Genomic DNA, 23351 nt, shown 5'->3' with positions numbered 1-23351 from the left:
CATATAAAACCTACCTAAATGTTCATTTTTTTAAATAAAATACTTTATAATAAGTATTGTGTATACCTTGTATATGATGCATAAAATAACAATAACTCCTTCAATTAAGATGTTTACTTATTTATAATATTCAATTAATAATAGTTAATTAATTCATATTTTTTCGTTTTTTTTGCCTTCTGCCTGATTTACTGAACTGGGGCCTTAGCGGTCATAGCATGGGGAAAAAAGTCCAAATGACCCAAACAAATTTTAAAGACAACTCATACAAATAAAATTGGAGATTTTTTATTATACTTAAATCACAGAATTTATGAAATTTAGATTCATTACAATTTAAAATGGATTTACCTTTACGTGCTCTAACCTCTTTAATTTTTCATTTATGTAACTAATTAATTTTTTTATACATATTTATTATATTTTTATTAACCATCCCAGGTAACTCGTCAAGAATCGCTCACTATTAAACGTAATATATGATTAATAATTTTATTAGCTTAAGAGTAAGATTGCACTGCATTACTGCAGTTTTTAAATTATTAATTTTATTTGAATTTTGTTTTTTGCTTCTTGAAATCGCATTAGCCTTCGGGCACCTGCTGTCCCTTTAAATTATTTTTTCATCTATTAAATGATAAAAGTTTTTAATACCTACTCTATTCTTAAACTTTAACCAGCTTTAGAGTTTTGCTTTCTACTTATGTATTTGGTCTAAAAATTTACATATTCTACATATATATAGAATATAGATATATACCTACAAACATTTATAAATTATTTATATATTATATTATAAAATAATTTTGTTTCGTATAAACTATAAATTAATGTTGATTCAGAAACATTATTACTAAATGTTTAAATATACCCGAGTCTTTAATTGTAATGGAATAAATTTCTAGAGCATTTCATTTTAGTAATTTAAGTGAAAAAAAAATAAAGTCATTAGTTCTTGTATCATAACTGAAAAAAACTGTTGTTACCTATCTCCCCCTGACCCCCTCCCACCAATATTTGACTATTGTCTGTTTACAATGTTTACATTATTAGCTATATAGGTAGACTGAAAACATTTCGTCGCTTCGTTGTAGCTTCTCAATAGATCAGTGATGCGGCGATGGGTTGCTTAAGGCAGAGGGGTGTATTTAAGGGAGGGGCCCGTGCGGCCGTGTCCCCCTCATTAACCTATTTTATGCTTATTTTTATTTTATGAGATATTTTACAACTCTACGCCCCGTGTATGCAAATTTGAACTTTTTGTTTGTGCCCCCCCCCCCCCTTAGGACATTTTTAAATACGCCCCTACTTAAGGCCATTGCCCATTACTAATATCACTACAATTCATTGTTCTAATTTTCTAACCAATTCTTATTCCTTATAACAGTTGTTCAGTTGTTCTAATAAACCATAAACGTGAAAATTATAACGTGTAATAATTAGAAATAAGCCAACATAATATGAAATAAATATTTCGGTACAGTCAACAACTATGTCCCAAAACGAAATTGTTGGAAGTATTGGTTGGTAGTATAAATACTATAGAACAATTATTCGTTGGAACTAATAGTATACCGTGGCATAAAAAATAGTGATCCCCGATATTATCTGATACCACGAGCTAAGTTGTGATAACCGTCTACGGTGCACGCCGCGCGATGTACGCTTACGAGATGAGTTTAAAACTTTAAATTACTAAGTATACAATACTGACTACCGACTTATAGACTATTATTATTATTATTGTAAAAGTAATTTCACGATCTATAGTGTCTAAACTCTATATACCACATAGATTACAGTCCAATAGACACCAATATACTATATTTCCAACGATCATTTCATCTTTTACCGACTTTACTCGGTATCGTTGGTAAACTCATTTTCCATTTACTGACGACTACGAACTTGGTAAGTTAAACAATTTACTCTGTTTCTTTGGACCTTTAGAATCATGCTATTATTGTATTATCTTATTCATTACTCTATACATTTGTTTCAAATATGAAATTAGATTAATTACTAAAATGTAATGAAGTTGCATAATATAATTTCCAACAAAAGAAATTCTACTTCTCAATCCTCTAATTTATTTATTTAATTAATAATTACAGCATAACTGCACATAACAGATATATAATACTTTAAATAATTAAAAACATTTAAATTACTTGTATTAAGATTCAAATCACCTACCGAATCAAACATATAAATTGCTCGATACATTTACTAATATATAAAATAACATAATATTTTAATATGCTGAGTATAATCTTAGATAATTTATTAGTATAGTATTATGATTTAAATATCTCTTAAGTCTATGGTAAAAATAATTTTTTTATTTTATTTAAAATCTTTGTTATTTAGGACAAATAAAAATGGCGACATTGGACTTGGATGAAGAATTACTCAAAGATGAAGAGTTAGTTACAAATATTAAAAATTTAGACAATTCAATTGTAGATATTGAAACATTACTTGAATCACGAATGAGTGTAGACTATACCGCTTTATCAGAAGAAGATAAAATTAAGCATGATTTACTAATTGCATTTACATTGAATAGTTTGTATTGGATTTACTTGCGATTGGGTGGTACAGATCCAACTACTCACAATATAAAACGAGAATTAGATCGTATAAAATCAACTATGGATATGGCTAAAGGTGCTATGGCCAAAAAAAATATGCTAAGAGTAGATAAAAAAGCTGCTGAAAGGTTTATCGACCATGCTCTTTGGACACCAGAAGACAAGAAACGTAGGTCTCATAATATGGAAAAATCTAATAAAAAAATAAAATTTGATGAAAATGGTGACCCATCGAAATGAAATTATTTTAGATAACTTATTTTATGTGATGTTTATTATTATATTGTAAATTTACAATAAACCAAGGTTTAAACTGTATTTTAATGTTTTGTATTTTTTTCTTATTTGTGTTTTGACACCCTCAACTTTGATAAGGTTGACATAGGAGACAACCATTATAACTTAAAATAGATAAATTACTAAAACATACATAATGTATTAATTCATCAGCAGCAGTATGTATAGTTACACATTTGTTAGTTGTTACAATACACAAGGTAATAATTTTGTTCTCATTTAATCATTTTTACTTTTCTTTTACAGCATATTTGCTCAATTAAGTTTTGGTAACCAAGAATTTAAATGATCATCAAAAGATTTTACCATTTAGGTTCTTATACTTTTACAAAAAATATTTTTGTTTATTGAGACGAAACATCAGTTGATTAATTATTGCATATATATTTTCTAATATCTTAAATTTCAATAATCTACCCTAATAATTATAAAATATATCATAATAGGCAAAAACGAAATAACTCAAATAACCTGTTTTTACTACGAGAATAGTATTAATGGTATTAAAAAATAATAATAAATAATCTATAATGTTTCTATTGTTTTGTTTGCTTCAGCATTTTATGTAATATTACAATTTATGAATAATACTTTCTAATTTTCATATTTTTTACTACCTATCAATTAGTTATAGTTTTATAGTGCAATTAATGCTAGTGAATGTTCTGAATTGTACTGTGTTCTATGACGTTTTATTGAAGTTCTTCATGACCTCAATAGATCTTAGATAACTATTTAACAAATTTTCTATTTTTGGAACCAAATCTAATTCAAATATTTATCAATTGGTTAGCTTTTTTTTTATCCTATTCCATAATGAATATTAATATTATAGTATTAAAGAACTTTTGAGTAATTTATACAATACATTTAAGATCTTCAAGTTCTAACAGTCAAACAAACATCATGAATTTGTAAATATAGTTATATTTATATATTAGTCATAGTTTATCATGCTTACTTTTGCATTTAAAAATATATCCTATAGAGCTATAACAATCATTAGTATCAAAATAATTATTTTGTGATGTTTTATTAATGCTTAACAATAGACATAATTAAAATTAAATTTTACTTTATAATTCAATATTTTAGATATAAAGATTATTATTAATAATGTTTTATTGTTTTCAATACAACAATTAGCTATAAATTTTCAAAAAATATCTTTGAATCATTGCATAATATAATAATTAATAATTCATTTTATAAAGAGAAACCATTAAAAACTATTGATTTAACAATTTACTTTATTCCCCATTTAATCTTAATTTGCAATTATATAAGATTTTAAATCTTAAACCAATAATTATTAAAATTAATGATTTTTAAAAGGTAAAAAGTTTACTTATTGATTATTAAAAATTAATTTTGAAGACTTACAAAATATAATTAAAACCTATTATAATCTAGCCAAAAGTGTTTCAAATAAATCTTGATCTAGTACTCTAATACTCCAAATGGAAATTTCCCTAGGAATTTCAGTCACAGAATAGATTTTCATAAATTGTGTAGTTCAGTTCCAATGATAAATAATCATAAAAAAACCAGCATTGTTGCATAGCTATTTGGTCAATTTTTCTAAAATTAATTATAAAATTAAATTGAATCCAAATCATTTAAAAATTCATAAAATAAAATAATTTACCTAAAAAAATAATGATTTTGTATTTTGTATTTTTTTTTTTTATAGAATTATATTAACATATATTATGATCACACTGATTATATGTATATAAAACAATTAATTATTTAGGTAATTTTTTTCGCTGTCAAATAATTCACAAAATTTTTCATCTGTAATTGGAAAATAAAGTGGATAAATTATGTCAAACTGGATGATTATGTTACCACGTTTTGATGGAAAATTTATATCAGGCATGCCTTCATTGTGGATTATTTTAACGTAATCTTGTCTGAACATTTAAAAAATAATTATGTTATACACATAGGTATTAGGTATTGAACTAAAAATGTATTTTATTTTCTTACGTTATAGGTTCAGTGATATTTATCCTTAATACCTTATGGTCTAATGTATCAATAACAATTCTTATACCAAGTAATACTTGTTTCAACAGAACCTTTTGAACCATAATTAAATTCATGTTATCTCGTTTGAACACTTTATGGGGTAAATCCTCCGTGGTGAAAATGTATACAGCTATTAAATAAATTATTTATCCTCTTATATTTTTACATTTTTAATGTATAATATGAATACGATACTTTTAATATTATTATGTCCTATGTCCGGTTTAGATATCTCAGATTTTAATGTTCCTCCTGTGGAGAATCCACGTGGTATTTTTATTTTCAAAACTTGCTTTTCATTTTCCATTGAATCACAAATAAAATCAGATTTTTTTTTAATCTTAATTAATTTTATTGTTCCATTAAAAACCTAAAAATTATTTACTAATTAATAATTATGTACACAATTTTAACTATGTTTTTCATAACAAAATTACTTCGTTCAGTGTTAATGGAAGGCGCAACTTCACTATATCAGGTCTACCTTTATTTTTTTTTAAATCCAAAATTAATAAACCATTCGATTTCATGAACAAATTAGTTATTGGGTTATTAAGTGCACAATACTCTCTACAATGGTACATATTAATAATAATGTAAAATATATTGCATAAAAACTATGGAATTAAAATCATAATATCATCATAAATGTGGGGGTTTAGCCCTAAAGACTAACTATCCTAAATTAACAATGACTACCCTCTAAATAGAAAATTCAAAAGGATAAATTTATTTATTTAATTTATTACTAATATAATTATTTTTAACATTTAAAAAGATATGAATAACTGGATAGGTAAATTAGTATTGTGAATTTGTAGAAAATATATTATTTAAAGATTGATGTAAAACATAGCTTCATTAACACAAATTTTAAATTAAACACTAATATGAATTTAATTTTTAAACTGTTTTACATTATTTGAGATTTTTGATTTATTAGATCTTTTTAATAAGTTAGGTTATGAATATTTAAAGTTTAAGCTTCCACTTAAGTAGTTCATATTGAAACCAAAAAAATTAAATGTTTAAACAGTTTATTTCAATATATATAAATATATATTAAGTTCAACATTGGACAATATTAGATACATAATAATTATAAACATTTTCAACCCCTATAGGTTTTTATAGTGATTATGCATTCATTTAGTTTTAGCTCACAATAATTGAATAATTTTTTGTTTATTTTAATAGTTGTCATTATTGATTTTACAGATTAATTATTTTTATAATTATCATGGTATATACATTTCTACAAGATATGGACCCACAAAAGATTAAACAAATTTGTAGCATTTTCAAATTGCACCTAAGAATGCCTACTTACGAATATGTGCTTATCACATCACAATGATAAGTCCATGGACCAATGTACAAGTCATTGGTTTTTACACCTTTTTTAATTCCCTCTTCACCAAATTCATTATATATAGCTCGGCGAAATGGGTCAGATAATACCTCATATGCTTCACACAACTTAACCAAACAACAATTTTGAACTTGACTTTTTACTAGTTTTCCAAATCTAAAATCATAGTTAATATTAATGAAATAGTTTGAAAATTATAATTTAGCTAACTTGCATACGCTATATGTATGTCATCTTTGGTGCAATGTCTTTTTAAATTTAATATTGAATAGTAATCAATATTCATATTTTAAAATAAGTTAGATATTAGCTAAGATTTAAACAAAAAATGAATTTTTAATCAAATAACTGAATAATAGACAAGAGTTACTATAGATATTTGTTATTTTATAATTGTACAGCTGCATAACTTGTACATGAAAATAATCTACAAGGCATTCATTTCTTTACAATTCAAAGGTTACTTTTACACTTTAACAATAAAACATTTGAAAGTTTATCTCTGATTAACTAATTCTAATTTTGTAAATTCTTAGAAATTAGCGTACAGGGACCCATTCCTTGAATAATTCTCCAACTTTCTTGCGTTCTGAAACAAAATAATTGTAATCATATATCTATGAAACTTTTTTTAATGTATCTTAAAAATGATTTAAGAAAAATATAAATATGAATAATTTATAATATAAATTAATACATAAAAGCTAAATTAAAGTCATTCTAAAAATATTTTCCAAACATAGTTTAAAACAATAAAATTGATTTATAAGATTTATAATAATAACTGTTATAAAAAAAAGTGCATTTTGTAACCTTATTACGTCATTATTTATCAAAGTTAAATAGGTAAATACTTTCATTAAGTATTTATAATAAAAATAAAATTAGATCAATTACCATCCATTTATTTATAAGGGTAGTAGACAATTGCCACTCAAAATGTACTATGATGAGCCATGAACATATTATGGCTTTATCTTAAACTTAATTTTTAATTCTAATAAGATAAACTTATCTTGTGATACATTTTCAAGCCATAAGTATTAAAATTAAATATTCTATGTATTTTTATGTTTAAAACTGATTTTAATGTAATAAGTTAAATCATTCAAACAACTTTTCTATTCATTTATCTAAAAAAGGATAATTAGTTGAATATACAAAACTGTATACATTTTTAAAGTCAAATTTTTATAAATGATTGTCCAAATTAATTTAATAGTTGTTAGTATGACTAAATACCATAAGATGAGAAATTTGAATTTGTTTTCAAAGTCCATATTGCATAACTAGGTAGATTAGTATGTTCAATGTTAAATAAAAATAGTTGTCTTTTTAGCATAAAATTGAAAATTTTAAACATTTTGTGTCGTTTAAAATGTTATTTAAATACATCTCCAGGAGACAAATATCTTATTTTTTGGGTTGAAATTGACTGATACCAATAAAAATGTGTTCTAAGTATATAAATATTTAGCCTATGAGAACTGATTTACAAACAAACCTGGAGCTTGGAAATCTTCAGGGTGTAGTTGAATGTAATGTCTGTACATGGCATCTTTATCAGCTAAATATGAAGTTCTATATTGCTTGTAATAATAGAGGGCAGTAGCGCCAATGATTCCAGCACCTAGCTTTACATGTAATCCTAAACAAAAATAATTTATCCAATATAAATACATTTAATGTTTACGTTTAAAATGGCACAACGATAAAACTCACCAGAATAAAAAGGCCTTCTATTAATTGTGTATGTGTACCAGACTGAACCCGCACCCAATACAAACCCCATGAAAGGAAACCATTTGTCTTCCAACCACGTTGTATGGTATTTTTCATAATCTGGTCCTGGTGTCAATAAATTTATTGGCGTTGGATCTACAGAAGTCGCCGGTTTATAATCTACAATGGGCTTCATTTTAAATTTTTTGAAAAATAAAATAAAAACCTAGCTAAAGTAAAATTTTATATTTGACCTCTTATCAATGTTATCAAAGATTTTACCCGTACGACCGATTGACTTGCCAGTATTGCCAATACCACTATACACGTAATAACTAGTCCGCGTTACAAAAACTGGCCGTATAATTCATAGCGCGGACTAAGATATCTTAGTCCGCGATTCATAGATATATTAATACTTAATAGACAATATTAACAACACAATATTTTAAACACAGTTGATAAACATCAACAATAACTAATAAGTACCTACTAAATACCTATATTTAACTATAATTTTTATTTATTTTTTTTTTCGTAAGATGATTTAATACTATATTAATATTAAGATATTTGCAGTAGACTGCATACTATATGATGGTAGGCATCTTTTTTTTAATATCTTTGCATTAACCTTTAGAAGTAGTAAAAATGATTTGATCTTCGATGTTGAGGGTTAACTCTGTAAAGTTTTGTACAATTATTAATTATAATAAATGTTGAAGTATGGTGGTTAAGATAGTTATGTACCTACTACCTACAATTTTAGAACACATTAAAGGCTAATATTTTTTTATTTTTAATGTATATGTGCGGATATGAGGCCAATTATTATATCAGTCGACATATAGGTTGTCTGAATGGCTATAGAAAAATAAATGATTTTTATTCATATAAAGTAATATAAATATTAAATATATAATAGAATATCATTAAAAATATAAGCCGACAAACTCCCAATAATTTCATAATAATAATACAAAAATTAATCTATGTTTCTGTTAACTGTCAGTTATGCAACTAAAGACAATTAAAATGAATAATTCAAAAAAAAGTTCTGAAAACATATCGCTCTATAAATTAAGATACTATATTGTATTTATTAATATATTATCTTGTTTTACTTTTTCCTCTCAACTTTGGATGATAGATGCATTATTATTTCAATATCAATATTGCATCTTTTAGTACCTATTAGAATGTCTGATTAATTTCCATTTTCTAATTTTTAACTTTTCTTTACCTACAACTTAAGAAAATGTTTATCTATAATCTAAATCACTAAATAATAAATAAATTACGAGAATAATAGTCACCAGATATGATGATATAAAACATCATAAAAATATTTATATATTTTTTTTTTGTTAGGATTTAGTTCAAATAAAACTATCATATTAAATACATGGACCCATTTTATTTGGCAGTTAATAAATAATAAACAAAATATATAAACAAACAATAATATGCAAAATATTTAAAAATAAATATTCTCTATAATTCAATTTTCACTATTTTCTTTTTTTCATCGGTTACTTCAGTTTCTTGTTCAACAGGTGGAATTGTATCTTTTTTTATATTTTCTTCAGAATATTCCTCTGTTTTATCTATGGTTTGTGTTTGGAATGGAGCACTATTTTTTATATTTTCTGTGTCATAAAGTGGCTTTATGTTGAACATGCCATATTCATCCATTGGTCCATTAATAATTTCACATAGTGATGGTGATTCTATTGTCAAGATGTATTTACATGTTTTGGGCTCTAACAAATAAAGTGCTACTGATTCTTCATTATATCGACCTTTGACACATTTATACCGTACCTGAAAAAATTGTAGGGATTAGGATAACAGTTGAATAGTTAAAAAATTAATTATTTACCTCAGTTTCTCGTTTATCGCCAGTTTTTTCACAAACCGATCCAGAAGAGTAAAAATGAGATATAACTTGTATCTTGCCAAAAGCGTCCAGCTTAGGTTTTTTTTCTGGATTTTGAGATAACCACTTAATATGATCATCCATATCAAATGTTCCTAAAACAACAATTTCATCCGGTTTTCCTTTTTCTTTGTGAACTTGACGAATGTATTTATTGTAACATATTTCATATTTCCACCAGCCAGAGCCCTATAACAAATAACCATTTTCATTGAATATTGATCAATATTTCTTTATGCAGTTTTTTTTGCTTACTCCATATAAACATAAGTCTCCATTCACATATTCTTCAATTTCATTGTTTGGTGTTTTGGAATGCATTAATAAAGAATCTTCTTTTGACAAATTTAATTCTGATTCTTTATTTGGTTGTACTTTAACTTGTATTTTAGTTTCTCCATTCTTGAAAAATATATGTAAAACAAAATATTATTTATAATATTCAATTTTATAACTCAATTTCAAAATGAAAAATAACCAATAAACCAATAAAAAGAATAGAAAAGCAAGATAATTTAAAAAATAAAATAATAAACCTTATCTATTGAAACAGCAATTATGTAATTTTCCTTTTTATTGAGGGGATCCTTTAAAAATAATAAAATTAAAAATACTTTCAAAAATAAAAATAATAAATAAGCTTGCAACTGGTAAACAAACTGTACTAAATGTATACTAAAAATAAATTTAATTAAACTTACAGTTAGCATTTTTAATTGTTTTTTCAATTTAGATGTATCAGATTGAAGGACTTTTAAATTGTGGGGTTTACGCATTGAATCACCAACTGGAAGGCAATCAATATTTAATTCATCACTGTTTGGTGGCCTATTTAAATTTTTGCAAATTAATTTTACTTAATCGCGCAGAAACAAAAGTTTTATAAAAATAATATAGAACATATTATTTAATTTATAAATAATAAATACTAACTTGTACCAGGGGTGTGTGCATAAAAAAGATGTTAAAATGATCACTTCATATTGGCATGTGGATGTTTCTTTTACTGAAAACACATTATGTTTACTTTGAGGATAACAAACATACAAAACATTGGTTTGTCTTGGACGGCCACTAAGGTCACAAACTGTGCCATCGGACATGCTCATTTCAAAATAGGGTAAGTTTACACCATCAACTTTTCTTGTCTTTGTAGGTCCAGGATAATTTAAGTTTGCTAATCTTTTCAGTTCTTCCTCTGTAAAATATAACAATTTAATGAAGTAGAATATAAAAATATTTATAACTGTAGATTAGTTATTTTTACACAAGTATCTATCATATCATTTTCTGATTAATTGTCACAAAGTCAATACAAATTATTTTGTACATTAGTTTACCTAATTTAAGACCATCAAAAATTTTCCATTTTCCCAAGAAGTACTCTTGCTCTTTTTGTGTCTTTCCTTCACGTTCATTATGATATTGTCGGACATGCCGCCCATGGCATACCTCATAAATCCAATACGTATCAACCTGTTATAAAAAAAATTTCAATTAAAATTGTTTAAATAGAAATCATAGAATATATCTTACTCTATAAGAACAAGCTTGTTTTGAGAATAATGGTGATAATAGTTCCAATGGGCTAGGTCCATTATAAGATGTGTCGGATTCTTTATTTACTTCATCTTGTTTTGGTAAAATACACTTATATGATTCACCAACAGCCGTCATTACATTTAATGTGTTTTCATCTTGTTCCTAATAAATTAACAATAAATTATTGTCAAAAATGTGTTTACGTGTCTGGTCACTATCAGTGGCAAGACCTATGAATTTAAATTAACTTAAGACAAGTGGGTTTAAAATATGAGTATGTCATAACGATTTTTACATTTTTTTGAGAGACTAAATTTCAATCAAGATATAGTAATGTTTTTTCATAAGATAGAATTTATACTTCCAGTTTTTCTTTTTAATGATGACTATATTTTACTAAAATGTTAATTTAAAAATAATTATTTTAATTGTAATTGTTTTGGATAGATAAGTTTATTAATATGAAAACTTACCTTCGCCAATCGGTCAGTGACATCTTTACCTGGCCAATTTATTTTATACAGTATAGTATCATCGAATCCTTTAAACTCTTGTGAATAGCAAAAGTTTAATAAGAAAACAATGAGTAAATTCGTATAAATTCTATACGACGATATCATATTATAATACAGTTCGAGAAGAATAATTAATCTTAATAACTATAATAGCAAATTCAAAAGTAAGTAAAGTAAGTTCAAACAATGTATTTCACTGACGTTCGTTTTATATACTTCATCATTGTATGATGTATTAATATAGAAAACAGATGGCAAATTGGCAAACACTAAAACACAGAAAGTGTAAGAATTTGTTTAAACATTAAACAATATGCAAATATACATATACGGTCGAAATTTGACCGACGAGGCGACGACACGATATACAATATATACATGGGTAACTAAAACATTATAGTGATAACGATAAGCTTCATTATTTATCTATTTGAAATAATTCGTAGATTATTAATGTACCAAAGATAGTACTATCTTAAATCGTGAGTAGACTCAAAGTCGATAACATTTATAAATGATGTACCGCACCTAAAAAGAATAATTATTAAATTAATTTGGGACTATAGTAGCTTTTGGCTTTTTCAAAAATTAGTTATATCTCTTGAATCTCCCAATAGTAACGTATCCAGAATTTTTTTTTTTAGTTTTCTCCTATCTTCTTAATATTACCTATTGCATTATGAGCGAACTAATAAACACGTATACTTTTTTCTTTTGACAACAATTACTTTGTTAGCAATTACGCCAATTACGGTATAAAACGATAAAAGTACTGTGTTAACATTATTGTATGTCGTATATTCGTATATGGTATATTGTAATATATTGGTGTTAGTATGTTTAAAATGTTAATATGTAATACTATAGTCTACTCGACCTGTTTATAAAAAACGTTTTATATATTTTGATCAAATCAACTAAAATATATTGTTTAATTTATCATTTTTTTTTTTTTTGTAATTTATGTGGTTTAAACCAAACCTATGAACCTTATATAATCCAAAACAATAACTTAAATTAAAATATTCGAATAAATTGTAATATATTTTGACAATCGTATTTATTAATATTATTTTTTTTTTTAATGTTAGTCGATCTTCTATAAATACTTAAGGGTGAGGATTAATTTTTTCAATACTTGTTCTTAACTATTTAAATCTACAAGCTATTCTACTGTTAGAGTCCGTAATATCTTTTTACAAAAGAAAGTTTTTGGACTTACGGTCTACAAACTACAAGAGTGCAAGACATAAATCTTTTATAATAATTAATATTCAACATCAATACAGTTTATTACCTATTAGATATGTTATGATTATATTTATCGATACAACGGTAAATTAATAATTTATATAATATATTATTCTACATTATTTTTGTTTTTTTGATTTTTAACAATTTTTGTTCATTATTAGAAATATATCTTAAAAATCATAATTTACATAGGTATTTTAAATTTAAATTACATTTACGATATAGGTACTTATTGAAAATGATTAATATAATATAATTAGAAGATACCAACATATTTTAACATGATGGTCTATAAATATATAATGTAGTTACGATTCTAAATCTATGTGTATTCTATACTTGGCAGTCTTGGCACAATACTGTCACGTAAATATTGAAACTTAAAGTTTGAGTAAGAATTAAGGAGAAATATATATAATTAGTAGATAAAATCAACTACTTATTACACAGCTATAGTATTTAAAATAATAAAATCATTGGGTATTATATTTTAAAATTGTATGAATTATTACTTTTGATTCTTTTCAGCACGACAGAAATTTTAGAAGAAAACAACATCTTAAGTTCTATTAGTGCAATAGTACATCGTGCCACCATCATGATTTATCTCTTGGCAAGAACACCGGTCTTGATTACATTGACTTATACAATTATTAAATACATTGAATCTGGTTCCTTTGCAAAAATATGATGGTTGACTTGGTTGAGATGACCAATTACTAAGCCAATTAAGTACGTTTCTACGTCGACGATTCAAATGATGCTGACACTCTGATGGGCATATCAAAATACAATCACATGCACGTGGCGACGATAGACTTCTACTTATTCCACCAACGTCTTCACATTGACATTTAGCATTACAATTATCTATGCATGCGGAAAAGGATAGCCAACTGGCATTAACTTGCAGAAGCATAGTTCCAACGATGCAGTAGATAAAATACATTTTTATTTCCATTTAATTTTTTTTTCTGGGCGGAGTATCTGACTAAATATTATATTAGAATCGATAATAAATATATTTAAAAATATTGATTTAAATTTTTAATTAGGAATTTAAACAATATTAATATACTAAAATTAAATAGCAGCTATAATACTGTTTGAAAAATCTTATAGCATGATTCGGATATTAGTAAATCGCGTTTTAGTGCTTTGCAGATCACCAGTCATGTATTAAATTAATTATTGGTAGGTTGTAGGTAGGTATATCACTATATCATGCGAGTAAACTATACATTTATTACTTTTATTCCTGATTATAGTATAAATATACATTAATTTTTGAAATGTAGTTGATGTCTTAGTGAAGTGTTTTCATAATAAAACCAGCCGTCAACGAGTTTGATTTGTTAAAAATGTAGTAACTTCACAGTTCACGAGAAGTTTATAATCAAATCCCGTTACTAAATCAAAAATAAATAATTTGAATTAATTTAATTGATCTATAATATTTTCACCGTATTAAGTATTTACCTAAATTATATTTTAAGTTACCTCAATATAATGTGCCTAGTGTATTATGTTGATGCAGAAATGTGTTCATCATCCCAAGTAAAATAAATGTATTAAATGCTGAAACTATCTATTAATTAACACACTAATATTTAAAGCAGGTACTTAAGGTACTTGTAAAATATATTTTATGGAATTTGACTGGCATGAAGGTGCTTTCACCGCAAACTATGTAACATAACAAACTCTGTTCTAGACTTTATTTAGTATTTATATGATCCCTGCACCTGCTATGACGCAATAGTTTCCCATAATTATTTCTGCGATTAGTGGTGTTGCGATAGGAGAGGAGTTGTAGCCTACAACTTGTAGGTGTAGCATACCTCCACCCACCCCCTCCGAGTACATATTTATTTAATACTAGTAGGAATTTTATAAAATTATGAAAAAATATTGTATTACGATATATTTATACTGCCATTATTTGATTATAAGCATAATTTTTTTAATTCACTTTATCCTCTAGCATAATAATGAGCTTAAATAAATTTCAATAGCTCATATAAGATACAGCGAAATTTATATTATTTTATTAATTTTATAATCATATTAATTAATTAATTATGTACTGTTTGATATTTCACATACGTAAAATTTCGATTGGTGTTATTATATCTATAGAAACAAATGAAATAAAAATAATAAAGTATACAAAAATATAAAAATAATTAAATGTTTAACGAATGAAAATGGATAAAATAATAATTTAAGTCAACAATAATAAAATTGTGCATAAAAGAATCTATATAATTGTTGTCAATAACAACTAATAACAGTATTAACAATAACAACTCGATAAAGATAGTGAATAAACCAAATAATAAATAAATAGTTCTAGATAATGATATTATATACTATATATTATAGTCTATAATTAATATAATATTATCGCTCGATGTAGACTTGATTAAAGTACTAATCATGACTGTTTATTGTTCATTACTCACTGCTAAGAATATTAATGATATTATAGTTGATTACAGATTAATTACTATTTAATTTGATTTTAAGACAAAGTATTTCTTTAGATTAAAGATTTTAATTATTTTGTTGTAATCCAATAAGAATATTTACGGGGCCTTAACATTTTTACTATCATCAATATATGTATGAAATTTACTAAATAATATTTAGATTAGTTTTAAGCTATTGCCTATTTATATATGCATAATGTAGCAAAGTAATTACTACAATCTTCATTCTTCTTCGTGTTATTGGCTGCTATGACTGGGATAGCGGAATGCCCAAAACACCCATTCTTCCAGCCATCTCGGCCGGATGCTCGTTCCCTTCAATCTAAGTTCAAGCATAGATGATATTATCTATGCGTCTAAGGCACTTACATATTTTTTTTACCAGATCTTCCCTTATCATACGTGGTCTTCCCCGTTGTCTCTTCCCTACTGGATCCTATTCTAATTTATTAATAAAAATATTAACTTACAATGAAATCAGACACATTTTATTACTTATTAGTTATTCTTATTACTGTTATTGGTTAACCTATTAACTACTTATATTAGTCTGACACTTGTATTTTAAAATGTTTCTATGATTATACGGCGTAATAAATAGGCAATTTAACTACATGTTATAGTGGTCAGTGGGTACATTACATTTTATGATGTTATTAGTTTATTTAGTTTATTACCTAATTTATTAATTTTTTTAACATAATTTTAACAATAATTTGTATCTTGTACTACAAATTACTTTATACACTATGATGCTGTACTGGCGCTTTAATCGAATGTAAACTCTACGTGATCATCAATGATCAATAATAATATTATGAACATTTTTAAATCAGCCAGTATCGCGTACACACTACACAATATTTTTAATGTGGGAGAGAGGGTGTGGTGTTAAATTATAAACAATTAACAATATTGTTTAATCATTTTCTTATGACTAAATAAGAAAAATAAAAGACATACATTGATACATCACTGTAATAGCTTATTACTTTATTAGAAACTCAATAATTTTTCATCGCTTTGGTCAGAATTTAAAATTTATTTAGTTTTGAAAAAGTGACCATTATTATATTGCAATTAAAAAACTGTTACTGTATATTTTATTATATACCATAATAATACCAATTCCATTTGGTTCAGCTGATATTGGAAAATACAGTCAAATAATAATTTATAGAAATAATATGAAAGAAATAGGACCATGGTTAAACTATTTTTTATTTATTTTATACTATTATACGTATATTATAGTATGATACATCATAAAGTTTATATAGTTATACAGGTAATTTTTAGCAAAGGACATAGTTATATTTTATTATTTTTATTTTGATGCCCAAATGTAATAACAATTTATAATTTTAGTGAAATTTGTGAATTTTTAATATTCATCACGATTAAAGATATATCTTTAACCGTGATATTCACCAAACTTACTTCCTTTTGTTCATACAAAAATATCTATAAATATAGTATATAATAACATTTACATAGTATTATATATAATATATATTATAAAGTTGACAGCTGATAGATTGTCTCCGACCTCCACCCAAAATCAATTTTTGTATTCAATGATTTAACATTAAACACAAATTTTACACATTCACCACCACTACGTCTCAATGACAAAGTTAAACTAGATAGACAGATGGTAGATAACTACTATATAATAGAGTGAGTAGTGACTATTCGGTTTTTCTGTTAAATTTCATAATTTGTTTAATTAACTTTTATGGTAGTTTAGATTAAGAGGAAAAGTGTTGTTTGTGTCATAATATACATTCTGATTATTACTATAAAGCGCAGTTTATTTATTGTTTATGTTAGAGTAAATTTACTCATAATAAAATAAAATTTGCTCTAATATAGACTGTAAAAAATTGTAGTAAGAAATCGTTATGTACAGTGGCGCCGAGCTCAGTTAAAAAAGGTGGTTCAATTCTCACAAAATATCACCCACCCACCTAAAATTCATTACCTATTCAAAAATTTGAGAAAATATTTAAAACACAAAGCCTACTAGGCTACTAAGTGCCAGTTTTACCAAATTATATAGACCTAGTCACTCAGGTACCCACCCCCAATTTTAGGTGGTGCATTTGCACCACAATAAGTACGTACTCGGCGCCACTGGTTATGTAGATTTACTAAGATGAAGTATTATGCACTTGCTAATACAGCTGTATACAATATCCTCTTAAAAAAATTACTATATCTGGTAGTAAGCTCCAATGCTCCATTGATAATATTGGTTTTAAGCAAGGTGCAAAGTAATTGCTGGGACGAGCACACTCCACAATAAAATTAAAGAAACAAAGAAAATAAACTTTGATTAGGTATAATGAATTAATAATTAAATTCATCATTCAACATAATTTAAGAATATAGCTATTTTCAAATCATAATAAAACAGTAAATTATCACTGATAATTTATTTTCCCAAACGATTTACTCTGTTTACCTAGGTTATATTATATGGGTTGTTTGTTTCCAATCATAATTTTCAAGGTATAATTAAACTTACCTAATATTGCAAAAATCTAGGTACCAAAAAACCACGAAGTTAGTGAATTTTATGCAAATCAATAAGATTTGAATAAAATATATTAGGTTGATCTTTAATTCCATAACCATATTAAACACTAAATAGTTGATAGTTTAAAGTAGGTATTTAAAATCGTATTTAAATAATATTATTTATCTATTATAATTTTTTTAATTTGTTTTTTGATAAATGACAATAACAGTTATTATAATATAAATTAATCTTAATACATTTTACATAAATATATATAAATCTGAATTTATTATAAAAAAATAAAATTATTACACAATATTATTGTATAAATAAAATTAGTGTAACTCTTGACCCAATAATGACAGCTGTTCTAAGAATTCCGGTGCATTGTTCACAACAGTTGATCCATAGACAATTCTTAACTGTGGTAAACCAGGTGACACAGTTTTATTTCTTACATATTCCAATAAATTTTGGTATTCAATATAATTGCCTCCACCAACTATAAATACTATAACCTCACTAAAATTATTTTTTGACTTAAATCCATCAGTATTACGTAGCTGTTTTGGATCGAAATAACGAAATTCATCTGATGTGCCAGATGACTGTTTATTTTCTAATAATTCATCAACAATTCTAGTTACAGGAAATGTATGTCTTTTAACTACTAAATTTTTCACTCCTTCCATCACAAATGAGGAAGTATGAGAAATTAATTTTTCAAACATATTAACAGATTTAGTACCACCTCCATACTGATTTGATGTTGTTGTGATATTAGAAAACATTTTCCATCTTTTAATGTATTTAAGTGGGCTGAGGTCACAACCTTGTTTCTCTAAAGCAGATGAATACATATCGATGTCTGAATCTGATATGGAATGTGTATATATGTAATAAATTATAAATAATCTCATTTTGTCTTCAGGAGTTCCAGCTTCTGTATCATTTATAATATCTAATATTTGTTTATCTAAAGATGCTTGGCTCATTACTTTTTCCTCGAATTCAAACAGTAAATCTAAACGTCGTGATTTAATCACTGATAAAATGCTAGTAGCTAAATCTGTATGCATGTCTATTAATCTTTTCTTTTCTAATAGTTGTGGTAAAGAGTTAACAGCAGATGTCAGTTTAGCAGTATTATCACTCATCATTGCTAAAGCCACATCACTTTCGCCATCTAAACCCATAGATTCTTTTAACTGTTTGACTTCTTCTTCGGAGTTCTTTAAATGCTCCAATTCAGATTGAATTGATTCTGCTACTGTAGGGAACGGGCTTCCTTTGTGAGTTATCCAAAAGGAATCTTTAGGATCCAAATCAAAAGTTTTTGGTTTCTTGTGCTCTTGAGATACTGTAACCCTATTTAAATTTAGTTTTAATACATCATGTACTAATGCTTGATAAGTCCATGTGTGATGTAGAGGTGTTGCCATATCAATATTACGGTCAAGTACAACCAAGAGGGGTCGTTGAAAATTGTATATTCCAGAGTTTTCAGATGAAAACAAACTATTTCTAGTGTCTCTTAAGTTTTCTCTTAATTTTTTATCTAATTTTTCAGCTACCATTTCTGCAGCATTACCACGAGCACTGCGAATAATAGGTAATGTCCCAAGAGTTACAAAAACTGAATATAATCCATCAACAGTATCATCCATCATTACTTCTACATCAGTATCTTTAGCATCTGCACGGTTCAATGCATAATATGATACTGATTGAGCATTTTGATTGCTTAATATAAATAATTCATCTTCCAAAGAAATAAAATTTAAATATTGGTCATAAATTTTATGAACATGACTTACATTTTCAGTTTGTAATGCTGAACTAGCCAAATCCTCTAATTTTTGACGACAAATAGCAGAGATAAAGTTTAAATAATATTTTTCATATACATTATTCTGAAAGTCTTGAGCTATTCTATCAAGATTATCTTGATCTGGCATACAAAAATAAATAGCTGCTACATCAGGAATAGGATCTCGTTCAGAATGAATACTTAAATGCAATGTTACACCACATTCTCGTAATTCTTTAATTGGAATTAATGGTGATAGGATGTCTTGGCCACGGCGATCATATATAAGTACTTTCCATACAGGTTCTGAGCCATTATCTTTATATTCGGGACTATTTAAGTTGAGCATTTGTTTCAACGCAGCAATTTGTTTATCCCGAATTGAAGATGCCATAATTATAATTTTATTATTGATTCGTTAGTGTTTTATTATGTAAGATTTTATTGAATAAATATTGATATCATTACTAAAATGTCTTTAGACTTGTAATGATCTTACAAACTTGATATAATTATAGATACATATTACTTTTTAACTGGATAAAACACCTAAAATAAAATAAAAAACATAGTTAATTAAAATAAATATATGAGAAAGATAGTGTTTGTTGTAAAGTATGACTAACACTGTAGTCTAAGCCAATATAAAAGTATATTAGCCTATTATAAAGTCGTAATGCTTTTTTTTATTAATTTCTGAACTTTAAAACTAATATTTAGATGTTTAAATTGTTGTTTTGACATAACCAACCCTTACTGGTTATTGTAAAATAAAAATGGTAAAAATATATACTGATCTTTAACTTGAATCTAGAAACCTTCAGAAACTTAACATCGGTGATTGATTTTAAAAATGGTACAATAATTAATAAAGACATTTAAGTAATTGAAATGCTAAGATTGCATTTTAGTTAGATGATTTTGAAAATAAATGTATATATATTTATATGATAACCTATGTATAAATTGTATTAACTATATAGATTTCTATGGTTCATTTTCGATGTAATATCAATGTTATAATTAATTCAACAAAATAATATTTTTTATTTAGACCTCAGTAGAATTTAAAATTTAATAGGTATGTAAAACACTTACTTTTAGTTAAATCCAAATGTATAAGACCAAAAATAAATTTTAACACTTAAATGAACATTTTTTTGTTAATTTTTAAGTTAATAACTTAAAAAAGATCATAAAATGTAATGGTTTTTAATTAAATATTTAAATGAACAATTTTATTTTTTAATTATAATAATAATAAAAAATAATTAAATACCTTTTCCTTTTGATTATTATCAATTAAGTTTGTTATCAATGTAGTGTTGTCAGTTACCACGTCAATTTCGTATTTAACCGAGTACCTAGTAACAGAACGGCGTGATCGTCTGACATAACCACAAAATAAATTCTTACGTTTCTCTTTAGTCTTTACTGTTTCATGTAAATAAAAAAATTTCTGTATCTGAAATTCTCTGCAAGAAGAATCTTAATAAGTTTAAATTTTGAAATTTAATTTGTTAAATTAATTATAATTTCAGTAATTCAGTTTCTTTGTTTATTACAATGGCGTTGAATTTAAAAGTAAAAGTGCACCCTGTTGTGTTATTTCAAATTGTGGATGCGTATGAGCGTAGGAATATTGATGCTCATCGAGTAATTGGAACATTGATGGGTAAGTGACAAAAAAATTAAATACAAAACACTGTGGCCTATCATTTATAATTTCTTACGTTCCAGGTACTGTCGACAAAGGTGTAGTTGAAGTGACTAATTCTTTTGGAGTCCCTCATAAAGAATATGAAGACACCGTTAGTACATTCGCATAAACTCTTCCTTGATAGTTAAACTTGTAATCTTTTATACACTTTAAGGTGGAGGCTGATATTGTATATGCAGCAGATATGTTCAAAATGAATCAAAAAGTCAATAGATCAGAACAAATTGTTGGATGGTGGGCTACAGGTAACGAAGTAACTACACATTCATCAACTATACATGAATACTACTTGATGGAATGTAACAATCCAGTACACATCACTTTGGATACAACATTGAAAAACGATAATATGGGTTTAAAAGCATACATTAGGTAAGCTATTGATTTTAGAATAAATAAAAAAATATATGCCTACATTTTTGCTGGCAAGTGTGACTAATATGTTAATATTTTTATTTCTGCATTTAATTTTTTTAGTTGTTTCTATTTTTTATGAATATTTACATACCTTATTTTAATTATAATATTATATTATAGTACACAAATTGGTGTTCCTGGAGGAAAAACTGGAAATATGTTCATTAATGTACCAATTGAAGTTACATGTTATCAACCTGAAACAGTTGGATGTATGTCAATTTTTATATATATTTATCTTTTTTTTTAAATTTTATAATTAAAAATATTTGTAATACAGTAATGGTATTAATTATACCAGTACAAATTATTGGAACAGTATTTTACAAATATATAAGTATAATATTACTGAAGTAAACTCAAAAATAATAATTCAGAATTACGCTTTGATTGTTTAAATCTACTAGCAGTATTACATTTTTTGTTATAATTTTAGTTTTATTTATTTGTGATTCTTTTTTTTTAGTAAGTTTGTGCCAGAAAACTGTAGCTGTCGGACAAAAATGTCAAGAACCAATTGCTGAGCTGATACAAATAGAAGAAGCATCATCAAAAATCTCTGATCTTTTGGAGGTAGTTTTATCTTACATTGATAAGGTGTTAGCATCAAGTGACTGTAATGCAGCTGACAACAGTCATATTGGTCGTATTTTACTTGACCTTATGCACAGTGTACCTCATGTGACACCTGAACGATTTGAAGAAATGTTTAATTCCAATGTTAAGGTAATTCTGTTTAATTTTTTTTTTAATAGAAGGATAAATAATATATATATTTATTTTTTTAGGATTTGTTGATGGTTATTACTTTATCTCAATTGACCAAGACCCAATTAGAACTCAACGAAAAACTCACATTACTCAGTTTGTCATAAATATATCAAGTATATTACTATAACAGACCGAAACAAAAAAAAAATTTATAATCTTTAATCATCCATAAGTTAATCAATTTATGCCGTAGGAATTTAATAAAGGTTTTAAGTATATAATAATAATTGATAATTTATCTTATTCTTAAAACAATAATAATGGAATTAAAAACCTTTATTAATTAAATTTATTATTTTCGGTTTTTATACATATTCCTTTATTTCCTATATATTATAGAATTAAATA

General features: G+C 25.7%; 7 protein-coding genes across 8 annotated transcripts; 2 read left to right on the top strand and 5 right to left on the bottom strand.

Annotated features, from left to right (window-relative positions):
* The first annotated feature begins 1625 nt into the window (after window positions 1-1625).
* LOC132929273 (nuclear nucleic acid-binding protein C1D-like) lies at window positions 1626-2912 on the top strand. The gene is made up of 2 exons (XM_060994515.1): window positions 1626-1911; window positions 2371-2912. The coding sequence occupies exon 2, from the start codon at window positions 2382-2384 to the stop codon at window positions 2832-2834; it is 453 nt and encodes a 150-aa protein (XP_060850498.1). The 5' UTR covers window positions 1626-1911; window positions 2371-2381; the 3' UTR covers window positions 2835-2912.
* Window positions 2913-4468: 1556 nt separating this feature from the next.
* Window positions 4469-5877, bottom strand: LOC132930529 (dnaJ homolog subfamily B member 1-like). Its single transcript, XM_060996459.1, has 4 exons — window positions 5363-5877; window positions 5121-5295; window positions 4884-5055; window positions 4469-4807 (listed from the first exon to the last, which is right to left on the bottom strand). The coding sequence occupies exons 1-4, from the start codon at window positions 5507-5509 to the stop codon at window positions 4636-4638; spliced, it is 666 nt and encodes a 221-aa protein (XP_060852442.1). The 5' UTR covers window positions 5510-5877; the 3' UTR covers window positions 4469-4635.
* A 196-nt stretch (window positions 5878-6073) lies between these two features.
* On the bottom strand, window positions 6074-6583 carry LOC132930531 (dnaJ homolog subfamily B member 4-like). The gene is made up of 2 exons (XM_060996461.1): window positions 6516-6583; window positions 6074-6453 (listed from the first exon to the last, which is right to left on the bottom strand). The coding sequence occupies exons 1-2, from the start codon at window positions 6581-6583 to the stop codon at window positions 6252-6254; spliced, it is 270 nt and encodes an 89-aa protein (XP_060852444.1). The 3' UTR covers window positions 6074-6251.
* A 30-nt stretch (window positions 6584-6613) lies between these two features.
* LOC132930530 (NADH dehydrogenase [ubiquinone] 1 subunit C2) lies at window positions 6614-8288 on the bottom strand. Its single transcript, XM_060996460.1, has 3 exons — window positions 8020-8288; window positions 7802-7945; window positions 6614-6886 (listed from the first exon to the last, which is right to left on the bottom strand). The coding sequence occupies exons 1-3, from the start codon at window positions 8213-8215 to the stop codon at window positions 6837-6839; spliced, it is 390 nt and encodes a 129-aa protein (XP_060852443.1). The 5' UTR covers window positions 8216-8288; the 3' UTR covers window positions 6614-6836.
* A 1128-nt stretch (window positions 8289-9416) lies between these two features.
* Window positions 9417-12397, bottom strand: LOC132930120 (endoplasmic reticulum lectin 1). Of its 2 annotated transcripts, XM_060995800.1 has the most exons (9): window positions 11974-12397; window positions 11495-11662; window positions 11299-11434; window positions 10892-11156; window positions 10660-10786; window positions 10495-10545; window positions 10214-10360; window positions 9902-10147; window positions 9417-9843 (listed from the first exon to the last, which is right to left on the bottom strand). In XM_060995800.1, the coding sequence occupies exons 1-9, from the start codon at window positions 12118-12120 to the stop codon at window positions 9514-9516; spliced, it is 1617 nt and encodes a 538-aa protein (XP_060851783.1). In that variant the 5' UTR covers window positions 12121-12397; the 3' UTR covers window positions 9417-9513. The 2 variants fall into 2 exon arrangements, with proteins under 2 accessions (XP_060851783.1, XP_060851784.1); XM_060995801.1 differs by lacking the exon at window positions 10495-10545.
* A 6052-nt stretch (window positions 12398-18449) lies between these two features.
* On the bottom strand, window positions 18450-21352 carry LOC132928902 (sec1 family domain-containing protein 1). The gene is made up of 2 exons (XM_060993849.1): window positions 21194-21352; window positions 18450-20644 (listed from the first exon to the last, which is right to left on the bottom strand). Exon 2 carries the CDS (start codon window positions 20487-20489, stop codon window positions 18621-18623), a length of 1869 nt encoding a protein of 622 aa, XP_060849832.1. The 5' UTR covers window positions 20490-20644; window positions 21194-21352; the 3' UTR covers window positions 18450-18620.
* A 158-nt stretch (window positions 21353-21510) lies between these two features.
* LOC132928904 (eukaryotic translation initiation factor 3 subunit F-1) lies at window positions 21511-23291 on the top strand. The gene is made up of 6 exons (XM_060993852.1): window positions 21511-21770; window positions 21836-21906; window positions 21970-22187; window positions 22353-22444; window positions 22699-22958; window positions 23021-23291. The coding sequence occupies exons 1-6, from the start codon at window positions 21662-21664 to the stop codon at window positions 23105-23107; spliced, it is 837 nt and encodes a 278-aa protein (XP_060849835.1). The 5' UTR covers window positions 21511-21661; the 3' UTR covers window positions 23108-23291.
* Window positions 23292-23351: the final 60 nt, after the last annotated feature.

The sequence above is a fragment of the Rhopalosiphum padi genome, chromosome 4 (assembly GCF_020882245.1).
Source record: "Rhopalosiphum padi isolate XX-2018 chromosome 4, ASM2088224v1, whole genome shotgun sequence".
NCBI lineage: Eukaryota > Metazoa > Arthropoda > Insecta > Hemiptera > Aphididae > Rhopalosiphum > Rhopalosiphum padi.
This window is presented reverse-complemented; position numbering and strand designations above follow the sequence as displayed.

What these genes read in the sequence shown, in the direction of transcription:
- LOC132930529 (XM_060996459.1), bottom strand. Translation starts at nt 5,509, where the DNA reads ATGTACCATTGTAGAGAGTATTGTGCACTTAATAACCCAATAACTAAT. An exon ending in TTCCATTAACACTGAACGAA is followed by an intron (nt 5,296 to 5,362) that starts GTAATTTTGTTA and finishes AATAATTTTTAG; the next exon opens with GTTTTTAATGGAACAATAAA. An exon ending in AGGACATAATAATATTAAAA is followed by an intron (nt 5,056 to 5,120) that starts GTATCGTATTCA and finishes TTTATTTAATAG; the next exon opens with CTGTATACATTTTCACCACG.
- LOC132928904 (XM_060993852.1), top strand. Translation starts at nt 21,662, where the DNA reads ATGGCGTTGAATTTAAAAGTAAAAGTGCACCCTGTTGTGTTATTTCAA. An exon ending in ATAAAGAATATGAAGACACC is followed by an intron (nt 21,907 to 21,969) that starts GTTAGTACATTC and finishes ATACACTTTAAG; the next exon opens with GTGGAGGCTGATATTGTATA. An exon ending in TCAACCTGAAACAGTTGGAT is followed by an intron (nt 22,445 to 22,698) that starts GTATGTCAATTT and finishes CTTTTTTTTTAG; the next exon opens with TAAGTTTGTGCCAGAAAACT.
- LOC132930530 (XM_060996460.1), bottom strand. Translation starts at nt 8,215, where the DNA reads ATGAAGCCCATTGTAGATTATAAACCGGCGACTTCTGTAGATCCAACG. An exon ending in TAGAAGGCCTTTTTATTCTG is followed by an intron (nt 7,946 to 8,019) that starts GTGAGTTTTATC and finishes ATTTTTGTTTAG; the next exon opens with GATTACATGTAAAGCTAGGT. An exon ending in TGAAGATTTCCAAGCTCCAG is followed by an intron (nt 6,887 to 7,801) that starts GTTTGTTTGTAA and finishes ATTTTGTTTCAG; the next exon opens with AACGCAAGAAAGTTGGAGAA.
- LOC132928902 (XM_060993849.1), bottom strand. Translation starts at nt 20,489, where the DNA reads ATGGCATCTTCAATTCGGGATAAACAAATTGCTGCGTTGAAACAAATG.
- LOC132930531 (XM_060996461.1), bottom strand. Translation starts at nt 6,583, where the DNA reads ATGAATATTGATTACTATTCAATATTAAATTTAAAAAGACATTGCACC. An exon ending in AAAGATGACATACATATAGC is followed by an intron (nt 6,454 to 6,515) that starts GTATGCAAGTTA and finishes CTATGATTTTAG; the next exon opens with ATTTGGAAAACTAGTAAAAA.
- LOC132929273 (XM_060994515.1), top strand. Translation starts at nt 2,382, where the DNA reads ATGGCGACATTGGACTTGGATGAAGAATTACTCAAAGATGAAGAGTTA.
- LOC132930120 (XM_060995800.1), bottom strand. Translation starts at nt 12,120, where the DNA reads ATGATATCGTCGTATAGAATTTATACGAATTTACTCATTGTTTTCTTA. An exon ending in TCACTGACCGATTGGCGAAG is followed by an intron (nt 11,663 to 11,973) that starts GTAAGTTTTCAT and finishes TTAATTTATTAG; the next exon opens with GAACAAGATGAAAACACATT. An exon ending in GCGATAAACGAGAAACTGAG is followed by an intron (nt 9,844 to 9,901) that starts GTAAATAATTAA and finishes CAATTTTTTCAG; the next exon opens with GTACGGTATAAATGTGTCAA.